This window comes from Copadichromis virginalis, linkage group LG10 (genome assembly GCF_057382275.1).
Source record: "Copadichromis virginalis isolate Kocher_CV1m ecotype Utaka linkage group LG10, C_Virginalis_male_GT1.1, whole genome shotgun sequence".
Classification (NCBI taxonomy): domain Eukaryota; kingdom Metazoa; phylum Chordata; class Actinopteri; order Cichliformes; family Cichlidae; genus Copadichromis; species Copadichromis virginalis.
Genome location: NC_140627.1, coordinates 29,314,387 through 29,326,785, shown reverse-complemented (window position 1 = coordinate 29,326,785; position 12,399 = coordinate 29,314,387). Strand labels below are relative to the sequence as shown.

The 12,399-nt window shown below is 39.1% G+C and overlaps 1 protein-coding gene across 1 annotated transcript in view; it reads left to right on the top strand.

Annotated features, from left to right (window-relative positions):
* The window catches only part of doc2b (double C2-like domains, beta), a 183,954-nt gene that overhangs the window by 106,567 nt on the left and 64,988 nt on the right, over positions 1-12,399 (top strand). The window contains exon 3 of the mRNA XM_085470987.1: positions 7,004-7,078. Coding sequence (XP_085327113.1) covers positions 7,004-7,078 — 75 coding nt within the window. The remainder of the gene's footprint in view (positions 1-7,003; positions 7,079-12,399) is intronic.

Below are 12,399 nucleotides of genomic sequence, written 5' to 3'. Positions count from 1 at the left end.
AGATTAGTTCCTCGTGTGGATTTCTGTGTTCTTCACTTACCTCCTTGATCCTTTCCCAGCCTCATTATTGTGTTGACTGAGTTCACCTGTGCTTTTATATCCCTCCCCCTGCTGTGCATTTACTCTGCACTTTCTCCTTCACTCTTTGCCCCTTCTCAAACTGCACATACTGGATTCCTCTCCTCAACTCCTCTCTCCTCTCCTTGCATTTTAGTCCTTCCACCCTAAGATGTAATTGAAGGAGGAGAGGATGCGATATGAAGGGGACAAGATGAGGCAAAAGGGATTCAACAAAATGAGACCCTCTTGCTGTGGAGGCTCATTTTAAAGCAATGTCGATTAAATTTAGCATCTACCAGAGTGTTTTCATGAGGAGAAATACTCTCTGTCAGGTCATTGCCTAGCCTCTGTCTTGTTCTTGTATCATCTTTGTGACCTTACATTATAGTCACACTATGGAAAATAGCGATTGGAGATTGGGACATCGCAGTTATTGCAACTATATGCAATGAGTCTCATTTCCTTTGCAGTGGTTGCTTTAAAGACGGCAATCAGTCTGCTCTTAGTCTTTTTGGGGGTTTAAGTTGGCACTTACATGCAATCTGTCTGTGACAATATGATGATTAACGCTTACAACTCTATTGCCATCCAGGTACACAAAAATCAGACCCATCCAGAACAGAAACTCGTGAATTTCTCCTCAAACAGCGACAGCAATTTAATTTCAAAACGACATAAGTGCTCGACAACTATGCTTTTATTTATTTATTTATTTTCTTAGTTGGCAACCAGTTGAGTAGAGTCCCCCACTGCAAAGAAACGCAGACTACACAGGCTGACTGAGACTGATTGTTGGCATTTCAGGGCTTATAAATTAGGCGATTATTTGCAGACCTTCTGCAGTCTGTCTGAGAATGTTTGCAGTCAGCCCGAGTTGTCCCACAACTGTTTGGACACAGTTTTCCTTCCACCGAACAACCTGTGAAATCTTTTGAGATCAAAAGCTGTCACCCAGATGTTGAGGATGTTGCACGTTCAACTTCTGGGTGACCTGTTGGTCACCTTGATTAATTAAATGCAGTCGCCAGGCAACAGGGCTTTTTTTTTTTTTTGCTGTCCTATTTTTACTCTAGTGTAATTGAGTGTATGGAAGCAGAAATCTTGGGTTGAATATCCACTAGATACAGTGATAGCCTCATAAAATTGACCTTTGCTCCAAGAGGCAGAGCAAACAACTAGCCAATCACAGTCACCGAGCAACCGCTAATTTTTTTGTAGTAACGGGCCTATTTTTAGTCAGTGTGACTGATCCGTTAGTGTTTTCTGTGCTGTCACTGTGTTTTTGATGATTTGCTTTTTAAAGAAATGTCTCTATGCCTGTTACTCATATTGTCAGGCATCCAGTGTGTGAGACGTAAATGGTAAATAAACTGCATTTAAATAACAAATTTTATAGTCTCATCAACCACTTAAAGACACCTTTATGCATACAGAGCTTCGCCATCATAAAAATACTCCTAATGTAAGTGAAGGATAAAAATAATAGTAAAAACCTGACACATTGGATTAGTTATATTTATCTAGTCCACACAAAGTGGAGTTTAATACCATATTACGTGAGCAACCTTGTCAGCGACATTTCGGTTTTTGTAGTATGGTCACAGCAAATAAACCACGAGAGCGACGACAAAATCCTCAAAAGGCAGAGAAGTCTTATCCAATCGGAGCGTAAACAAATTAAATGTTGAATTGTTATGTAGACGTATTTATGTCTGTGTAATGAAAGGAGAAAGACCTGAAGGAAGCAGCACTCGTCTCCTTCGTCTTTCCCCTTAAACTGATTACATTATAACAGCAGACAATGAAATCTATTCCGTCTGGGCGTTCAGCGTCCGTTCTTCAGATGTCGGAGAACTAAGTGTGTCCGGCACATCAAAATGTGGACATGTTTATGAGAGTCAGCTAAAGAAATTAGTGTCACTATGGTTCTATTCTGTGACAGGCAGGATCTAAAGCAGCAGTGTTGCCTTATTAGAGACACAGTTGAGTGTGTCATTTTGCTGCCAGTAATTCCTGCTGAGTGCTGGGCTTGGTGCCGAGTGCCTCTATTAAGCCTGATAATTGTGGGAGAATAGACATCGTATTTGTTTTATTTTTCCATTTTTGGTCCATTAAAGAAAAAACACAGACGGGAAGCGATTAAAATAATGGTGCTAGGCTCATAATAAAGTATTCTTTCCTTTGCGTGATGGCTGTTCTCTGTGATAGGGGATCTTTATTGTTACTCAGATGAGAAATAAAAACTTTGTATTGCGTGATCCTTAGGCCGTGGGGTTTTTAAGCCTTATTGTCCTTTATTACTCAAGATGGTTTATTATTTGGGCTGGCTTTCTTTACTGTGAGTGTTTGTGTGGGATTCAGAAGCACGTCCAGGGCAAAGACAAACTGGAGATCATTATTATCTGTTTCACTTCACATGTTCTCTGTTTTCCGCACTATAAGGCGCACTTAAAATCCTTTAATTTTCTCAAAAATCGACAGTGCGCCTTATGTATGAATTCTGGTTGTGCTCACTGACCTCGAACCGATTTATGTGGTAAACAGTGCTCAAAAATGGCTACCGTAGTCAGGAGCCTCGCGGAGTAATCTGGGTCCAAAACTCCGTCTTCTTCAGGTCCCAAAGTCAAACGAACACTGCAGCATCACTGTTCAAAAAAGCCTAAATTCTATAATCTTTAATAAAACGATCAGTATTGCTGCTTTACCAGGTGTAACAATTAAGTTTATCATCTAGGCATCGATGAAAACAGAATGCCTTAAATTTAACTGAGTTAAGTTAGCAGGAAGTTAGCTCGCTAGTTTCCGCTAACTTGATATAGCATGTTCTGACTGAGAGATTTCTGAAAAAATTCAAACGTACAGCTCTGCTATCACTTCCAACATAAATGAAGACAGAAAACTAAACAGCAATGACGTTTGTAGGGTTACTGAAGTTGGGCTAGCGGGTACATAATGATGGGCTACGTGACCGCTAGCGACACAGCTATATTAGCATAACATAAACACAGTGAAGCTGGAGGATGAACGCTAACTTTTTTCTACTCGATAAAAGTTAACGTGAGGGTTCCCGATGGTTAGGGACCAATGCAATCGCATGGCAGGATGCTGTAAATGGACCAAACTTCAGTCAGGAGAACAACTGAGGTAATCCATCCACAATACGAGGTTAGTCATTCAAATTTGTAAAATTTGACTTAACTGATTGTGTTTTGTTTTGCTTAGTGTGCCTTATAATCCGGTGCTCCTTATGGTCCGAAAAATACACATTTATTTATGACCTTACATTTAATTATTTTCTATCATTTATGCACCAAGAGCAACATTAAATAAAAACTTGAGTAACCAGCCTTTGAATGTGGCATTATATCAAACCAAGCAGCAATCTCCACAGGCTTTAAAATTAAGCAACTGCAATTCCTTTAGCAGCCACTTGGGGCTAGCTTGAAAAGTGAGTCAGTGCTATGAAATTAGCGTGTTTGATGCTGTGTACAAGTAACAGTTATGCCAAACTTCACAAGAACTGGACTGAAAAATCAGTGTAAACAGGTCTGATGCAGAGATTAATCAACTTTGAATGTTTTGATGTAAGTCATCAGTATGTACAGAGGAGATCAGGAGAAAGAGGCTACAGTGGGTGTCTGAATCCATCTGTAAAACACGGTGGAGGCACTGTCATAGTTTGGGGCTAGTTATCAATCTGTGGTGTTGTGGATCTTCTTAACACTCATGAAATTATGAACTCGGAAAAGTAACATCAGATTTTGATCCATCTGGAAAGCATCTGATTAGCAGCAGCTTTATTTTTCAGCATGACAATGATTCCAAACACACCGTCAATGCAGTAACAGCATGCCTGGATACAAAAAGAAGAAACACATTTGAACACTAACAGTCATGGACTGCCTTCACTAGAGCCAGGCCTCCTATTTTTAATATGAATAAAGCCATGGGTCTTGGTAATTAGCATCATTGGTTATAAATCCAGTGAGCTGTTGTTGCATGTCGGATACTTTTCTCTCCAAATGAAGATGCGAGCTCATGACTCATCTGGTCGAGTGAAAAGGAAGTGATGCTGCGGACCTCTCCGTTTCCTCCACTGGCTTTTCAGCAGTCTTTGACATGTACATATGCATCCTCTAATCTGTCATTAATCTTATTTTTGGTGCAAACCCTTCACCATATTGGTTACGACAGAAACAACACGTTAAACAATAATTCTTGTATATTAATGACTTCATTAATATAGAGACTTTTTTGTGTGAAATGTATACTTTGAAGTCATTATAAGCAGCTGATATTCAGAAGAACTGGGGAATAAAAAGCACATTTTCAGATGGTTCAGGAACAAGCTGTAATATACTGAATATTACACTTTTTAAAATAAACCGGTGTTCGGCAATCACACAGGTGAAATTGTTTCTTTGAAGAGTCACAGATAATTTCACATGAGTAGAAATTTCAGACGATTAACTTTTGTAAGAGACTCCTCCTTATTTTCTTCCTGCATGATTACTAAACGACTACAGGAAGGACAATTTACGGCAAAAGAGTTTAGTTACTGATGAAAACCGCAGACAGAACTGCTGATATCAAGCTTATACGCCTTCCTATGAGCTACTCATTAAAATGTAGAAGAAAGAGCACCTCAAAAAACTAAAAAAAATTACCTTGGACTTCCTATTTTCTTATTTTTCAGTAAGAGATAATAGCCTTGCAGATTCAAACTGTAATGTCAAAGTAGCAATCATTATTAGACTGTACTTGTCTCTTAGAGGGGGATTGCTTTCAGGCACTAAGTGTGATGTTTGCTGCTTTAATCCATTTTGTCTTGGAAAAAATAAAGTAAAACTTAAAGCTTAATGAGTGGAAAACAAGCACGTTTTGCTGATATTTATTTAATCAAAGTTCAGTCCTGATATTTTCTTGTTTTTCTGTTATGGATTAAAATTGTGATGTGTTTTTTTTTTTTAGCTTAAGGCAAAAGAATACATCTTTTTTTAAAAATGTTACCAGGACATCTTCTCCACTGCTTCGATTTTGATCAGTTCTAAATCTCAACTTTATGAACTAAATCCAGAGTTCAATTTTAAAGGGATTTCCATTCCTTTTACACATAAAGGTCAGTTTAGTCATGAGGATAGTCACTCAGACTGAAAATCTGATGTATAATATCCTTGGGGGTACTTCCTCAGGCCTCAAAACAACGCAGCAACCAAACTTTAATCATCTCGTGGATTGTGTCGTGCAGGATTCGTGCAGGCTTATTGTGTGCATGTTTTCAAAAGGCCCATAGATCAACCCACTGATCTGTCCACCAAAGTTTGTGGAAAATTAGAATTGAAAACTGCAAATAGTGAGAGTTTGCTCGAGAAGAGGAACCTGAAAAAATGAAAATAATATGGAATCCAGCATTATTTAGGCTGAATCCACGTGAATACGATTTATGCTGATGTTAAAATAAAATATCCAAACTGCTGCTCAGCTACTTCAAGGACTTCAGTTTAAACTTTTATCTCAGGAGGAGTCGGCAGTGTGAACAGTTCCGTCTCCAGAGGAGGTCAAAGACGACTTGCTTGAGGTTTTAACTTCTTCTTTGTGTTCGTACCGCATTTGATTCAGGAAACACTTTAGGTCCTTTCACTTCATGAAGCGGGCACCCACATGGTGCGGTGTTGTCCTGCTTTGGTCATTGAATGAGTGGCCTTTACATCTCCTGCTCTCTCTAAGCCTCATTGATTTGCTCTTCAAAGAAATAAAACATTTCTTTTTTTAGTAAGTTCCCTTCAGCATTCCTCAGCAACCTTCCAGCTGATGTGGCACTGCGCTGGATCTCTCAGGCACTACAGATTTTATGCAATGATTAAAAGTGTAAGAAGCAGCATGCAGAAGATTTTTGCAGATTTCCAGGTTTCAGTAAGACATGTTAATGGTCTTCATGGTCTATTCTCATCCTCAGAGCATGCAGCTTTTACATTTTTGTGATTTTGCATATTTACATGCTAGTTTAGCAACATATTCAGAGATTTCCCTTTTACTGGATTATTGGATATCATTTTTCTTCCAGAGAGCAAATCATAATCTTTTGGATCACCTCCATAAAAAGCACCTTTCAGAGTATTCACAGACGGCCCCTTAGTTGGCTCTTTCCCCCCGTGTTTCATTTACACTGCAGTAATGTTCCAACAGCTTTGACAGCATGAATGAGCAACTTTGAGCACCTAAATAAAAACAATTGAAGTAACTGCATTAGTTGCTGGATTGTAGCTTGTTGTCTCACTGAGTATGGTGAATTTTACACTTTCCATCAAAAGAGCTCTTCAAACTTTTCTGAGACTATTAGACTGAAACTATTTAAAATGTTCCTTCAGACAAACGGTTGTATGAATTTTCAGTGCAGCCTATTTACACTTCATTGGTCTTTTTGACACATTGATCTACTCCGGCACAGTATGTGGCGGTAATGCAGAAGAATAGGCAAAATGACACCATATGACTCAGGGGACGGTAAGACTGCAAAACAGTGTAGTATGAATAAGATTTGAGTCATTCTGTTGCTGATTTACTGCTTGGTAAAAGGGATCCTAGCTCTGTTCCTGCTTTCACTCATCAGTAGACATAAAGTAAGCAAATGGATTTAATGTGGTACTGACTGTGATATAATTAAAATGCGGCAGGGTTCCGATAATTCAAATTTATAATGTTGCTGCAGGAAACATCCCAAAAATTTCAGAATTTTCAAAAAGTATCCCCTCCAAAAAGAGGTGTAAAATAATTCCAGTTTAATATAATTTAATGCTGCAATGCCCTGAGCTCCTTTAAAGATCCCTAATTTTTGGGAAATCTTCACCGGTGGAAATTTGACTGTCAAAAACAGGAGTAGTGTCCAAAACAAGGAAGTGCTAAATGTCATTTTTATTACCATGATTCTTCTTTTCTTTCACAGGGGCTCAAGCCAATGGACCACAATGGGCTGTCAGATCCCTACGTCAAGTTGCACCTACTGCCAGGCGCCAGCAAGGTGTGTTTTTTTGTTTTTTGTCTGTTTCCTTTAAAACAACAGGCTTGCACATTTGTCACCACACAGCCTGGTCAGTATTGAGTTTGCTTGTTCTTCACTGGACTTCCTTTTTCAGGTTTGCATGCAAACACTAGCTCGCCTACACATACTGCATCTGTAATCATAATATCTCATTTGTTAATTCTGTACACAAAGAAAAGAAAAAAACATTCGTCACAAGTATAGAGTACCCTGACATCACCCGTTAGCTTTGGGCCTGTCGTTTTCAGGGCTTGGAGCCGCCTTACCCCTGCACTCTCAGGTCATGTGACCAGTTGCTACTACATATACAGCAATCTAAGTTGAAGCTCAGGTGGGACTGAGCATTCTTTATTGGTGCGCCTAGGTTATGGAATCAATTGTCTTTGCACATTAGACAGTCACCTACATTCTCCTTTTTTAAAAACTAGTCTTAAAACACACTTGCACTCTCTGACTTTTGACCCAGCATGTGGCAATGGTCTTACTTGTTTCTGTTGTTTTATTGTGGTTTGTTTCTGCTTTTATTTTATTATTGTTGTTTTTATTCTTCATCGTTGAAATGGATTTATTCGTTTTTATTTACAGCACTTTGCTTTTAAAGCACTGTGTAAATAGAGTTGGTATGGTACAGGATTTCTCTAAATCTTTGAAAGGGAATGTGAGTTAAGATCTCAAAGAAATTTAACAAATCGTTCTTTTTCTGCATAAAATGTTTGTTTTACAGACGTTTATCGAGAGATCTTTGTTTTTATGAAACTGTTCATTCAAGCATTCAGGATAAAGTGGCATTAGAGCATAAAACTTAATAACACCTAAAGGAACAAAAATATACTCCCTATAAAAAAGTCACAAGTAATTAGCAAAGGGATGTAAAATGTTGCCTCTATAACATAGTCGCACTGCAATACTATATATGAATACTTCTCAAAATGCAAATCCCTCTAGGTCACAATTTAACGTTTGCAAACACACAAAGGAAGAGATAACACGAGCAAGCAGAAGAAGTTGTGATGAGAAAGAATAAAAAGAGATTAACAATGACCACTCTCTGCATTTCAAGAATTACAGAAACAGATTTTTTTTACACTCTAAGCCGATCACGCTTTTACACGAGCTTTGATGGGTCAGCAGTGTTCCCTACTGCACATACAGTCTGTCCTGAGGCATTCTTGTGGTTTTCTCAGACCCGCAATAAAAGGAGACGAGGTCTAATAATCTATTTCATGATTCATGGAGCACCGCAGTGTGGATATGTCAGCGCAAGGCTTCATCAGTGTAAACATTAACTGACTGACCTAACGTACCCGCTTACCAGTGACGTGCTCTGCTTTTAAAGCTCTTGCTGATCTGCTCAGAGTCGCGGAAGCACTCGTACAGGCGTAAGATTTAAGTTTTAAACTGTTGCAGAAAAGCTGTTGGAGCTCTCACAGTTTGCAGACAAAATGATCTCAAACCCATACATATAAATTAAAGACTGAAATGTTTCAACACATGAAATGACTCACCGGTTGTTTGTGAGAACTGGTGACTTCTTTAACTCTCTTGCACCTCACAGTCGTCCTTGAGGGTGACGTAATCCTTTCATTAAAACTATCAAATCTTATATAGATCCTGTGAATACGTACATTCTACAAAAGCAGCTTAATGAAAGCCAAAGCTGTGATTATCCAGCTATCTGACTCACATCTTCCTTTCTTACAATACCTTTTCAAACTCATCTCTGTTGAAATGACCTTTGTAATTGGCTCTGCTCTTGCTGCGTAACTTCAGCTTTGATTTCACTCTGCTGTTACGTTTGTAGTTATGTCTGTGTGAAAGAAGGAACAATGTGAACTTGGATGAAGCTCATGACCTGGTCCTTTGGGGGATTCTGCAGAAGTTTAGGGCCATCAGATCTGTGTCTCAGTCCTTGACACAATGTCAAAAACTATTTTGGTTCTGGCTTCTGCTCAGGAGGTAGAGCAGGTCATCTACTAATCATAAGGTTTGTCACTTGATCTCTGGCTGCTCCAGTCTGCATGCCAAAGTATCCTTGGATATGTGATAGGTGAACAGTGGGAATGTTAAATAGAAAAGTGCTTAGGAATGGGGAAGTTGTAAAAAAAATAACTGTGAGGGCTCCAGTAGAGTAGAAAATAAAGGTGCAGTCCATTTTGTGGGTACTGGAATTTGTCACTGTTGCCGCTTGTCCCCAATCCTGTTTGTGATATGCAGGAACTCCAGTTAGTTTCCACTTTGGGGTGAGAGTCAGCACCTCCAACTCTGGGGCTATGGTCCACTGCAGGAGAGCAGTGGATGCTTGCTCTGTGTTGGGTGGGAGGTTTCTGGATGATGGATGTAGAAGCTGAAATGAGTTTCCTTTGTAGAGCTGCTGGTTTCAGCCTTTGAGGCATCTCAAGGTCCACTTGGGTGCAAATGACGTAAGTTTTAGTATCACAGTGAGGCAGATAATGCCCATAGATACATCCCAAGTTTTTGTGACCATGTGGATTTGACAATGAGATATTAGCTTACACTTCGCCAATAACGCATGCACCCTTCAGGTGGAGTTCAAGCAGATTTCAAAGAGCTGCAAAGCAAATAAATACTCATTCAATTCAATTGAATTTATTTATACAGCGCCAAATCACAACATCAATCACCTCAAGGTGCTTTATATTGTAAGGTAGACCCTACAATAGTACATACATCCATGCTGTGTACAGCTGTCTGTATCTGCAAGTATAAGCACCACTTTGGACATATAGTGAGGTGCTCACAGTCATCAAAAGGAGTAAGCTGAGGAGGTTTATGCTTTTGATCTGGATCATGGGCACTTCCTCTTGGAGGTTTTCTGGGTCGGCCCCACTGGGGGGAGACCCCAAAGTGAGCCCGGAGGTTTCTGGCCCATTGGGATCTGCCAGGAAGAACTGGACAACATAAAATATCTGGTTAGCATGGTGCTAACGTGATCATACTTTAGACAAGCAGGGATGGATGACTAGATGGATGGTTTATGGATGGAGTTATATGAAAAAAGTCATAAATAGCCATGTAGCTATTGTACCACCAGTAGTTAGAGGAACACTACTTAACTATTGTTTCCATCAGGTGTTGATTTCCTGGGAAAATTCTGTACTTTCTGATATTTAAAGTACCATGAAAGACGAAAACACAGAGCTGACACACAACTGTATTGAGTTTGCTCAGTAACAATGAGAAACTGTAAACGATGAACGACTTCTCATCTTCCTCCTATAATGGTCAAAAAATAATCAAAACACATGAAAAAGCATCTTAGGGCATCTTAGGGCTTCAACACATAAGATTCAGTGGCACCAGGGTAAGGGCATGTTGTGAACTCCTATATCCGGCTGTCGGTGGATATTTTTGACGAGTTACTTTTGAACTTGTCTTGGGAGCTTTTCGGGCTCAGTTTTCATCAGTGTAAGATTTGTTTTGTCAGCTTCAGCATTAGTTGAGCTCTGCTGTGCTTTGAGTTGATTTCTAAAGTTGATTGATAGTTCAAACTTTGTGCTTTCCACTTTGTGTTACACAGCACGATTTATTGAAGTGTGCAGGAGCTACTTTAGTGTCGCATCATATGGCCTCCTGCAGTCTGCAGACCGTCGAAGAAGTTTGTACCTTAATGAGAGTTAATTACAGTCACTGACAGTCACTCCTGTTCAGAGGTTTTCTTTGGAAAGGACCACACTGACAGATAATTTAAATTCTGTTACAGACATGTTGTAGGCATTTTACCAGAAGATAAGAAAGAACTTTTTGTTTCTAAATGTTGATTCATACCTCTTGCAATGTTGCAATGAAAAGATTACTTATAGCTACTTATAGCAAGATCTCACCTAAATGCTGCATCAACTTTTATATTAGTCTACATCTTACAAACTATCTGGGATAATCACTGTATAGACCAGTGATAAGCACATTTGGAAATCTGAGAAGTAAAGCCAAAGCAGCAGTTACTAATTATTCTCTTCAGTGGTTGCCAGTTCAGTGACTCTTTTCCAGTCATTTTGAATAAAGCTTTGGTCATTTAGTGTCAGAAAGGAGGGTGTGCTCATTGGCTAATGACTTGTGATTGACAAGTTGTTAGCCAATCAACGTGCAGTGTCCCAGATACACCCTTTACTCAATGTCTCCTGTTTCAAAACCTCAATGAAGCTTTATTACGGTACTTCACTAACCAATGACATCATAATAACTAAGTCCATGTTTTATAACAGGGACTGTTGTGGAAGGCCATGCACATGCACAGGGTCCTCCACAACAGTCCCAGTTTTCCATGCAGCCTCTTAGGGAAAATTAATTACCCATCCCTGTTTTATAGTGTACATGACGCGTGCATTGTCAGGTTTGACATTTTTTTTAACTCGGCTTGTATTATTTTCTATTATTAGACATGAGTCAGAATTGCATTGCTGAAAAAAGAAAAGATTGCACTTATAGTTATTATTTATGAGCAAACATATATTTTACGTGAGTAAATGAACAATAAATGATATGAGGCAGTGAGCTACACTGTGGTCATTAATCATCTCCATCAGCACAGGATTGTTTCAGCATATCATATCAATAGTGGAGAAGCACGAAATGCTTTCAGCATCCTAAAATGCAAATGTCTGCTGTTAGCTTAATGTAACATGTATGCTAAACATGTCTGAATTTCCACTGAAGGCTACTGTACACAGAGGAGAGAACAGCTCTGCTTTTCTATTTGCTTATGAAATGTTTTCATTATGAAAGTGTAAAGGACTATTTTTTCTTGTTTGTCAGAGCTCAGGAGAGTCATGCCTACAGGGGTGTCAGCGCCTCTGAAACTGGATTTGTGAAATTTTGGAGGAGTCTCTAAATTACTGACAATGCGCTGTCTTTTGTCCATGCACTACTTTTCTGCATCTTCCTTTTGTATTGATAATGAATACAATTAGGTTGTTATCAGTGTATGACTCATGCATGAGGGTGATTCATCACTAATTTACTAATTCTGTTTTTGCCAAGCTTGGTTTTCCTTCTCAACCTTTTGTGAAACCGAAAATAAAATAGTTAACTAATGTACGAACCACAACATTCAAAACAAAGGTGTGCTGCATTTTACACAGGAGGGTGCATTAGTAAACTGCTCTCTCTATAGGAGCAATAATGGTAGTACTATTATTTCAGAAGTAATTAGCCTTTCTCTCCTCACGCTTCACAGAGGCAACAGCAGCTACTTTGTGTTTCTTGTTATTATTTGTATTCACATTAATAGAGATTGCAAAAATTCAGCGCTAAATCTAGCACACTAAAAAGATTGTGTCTGT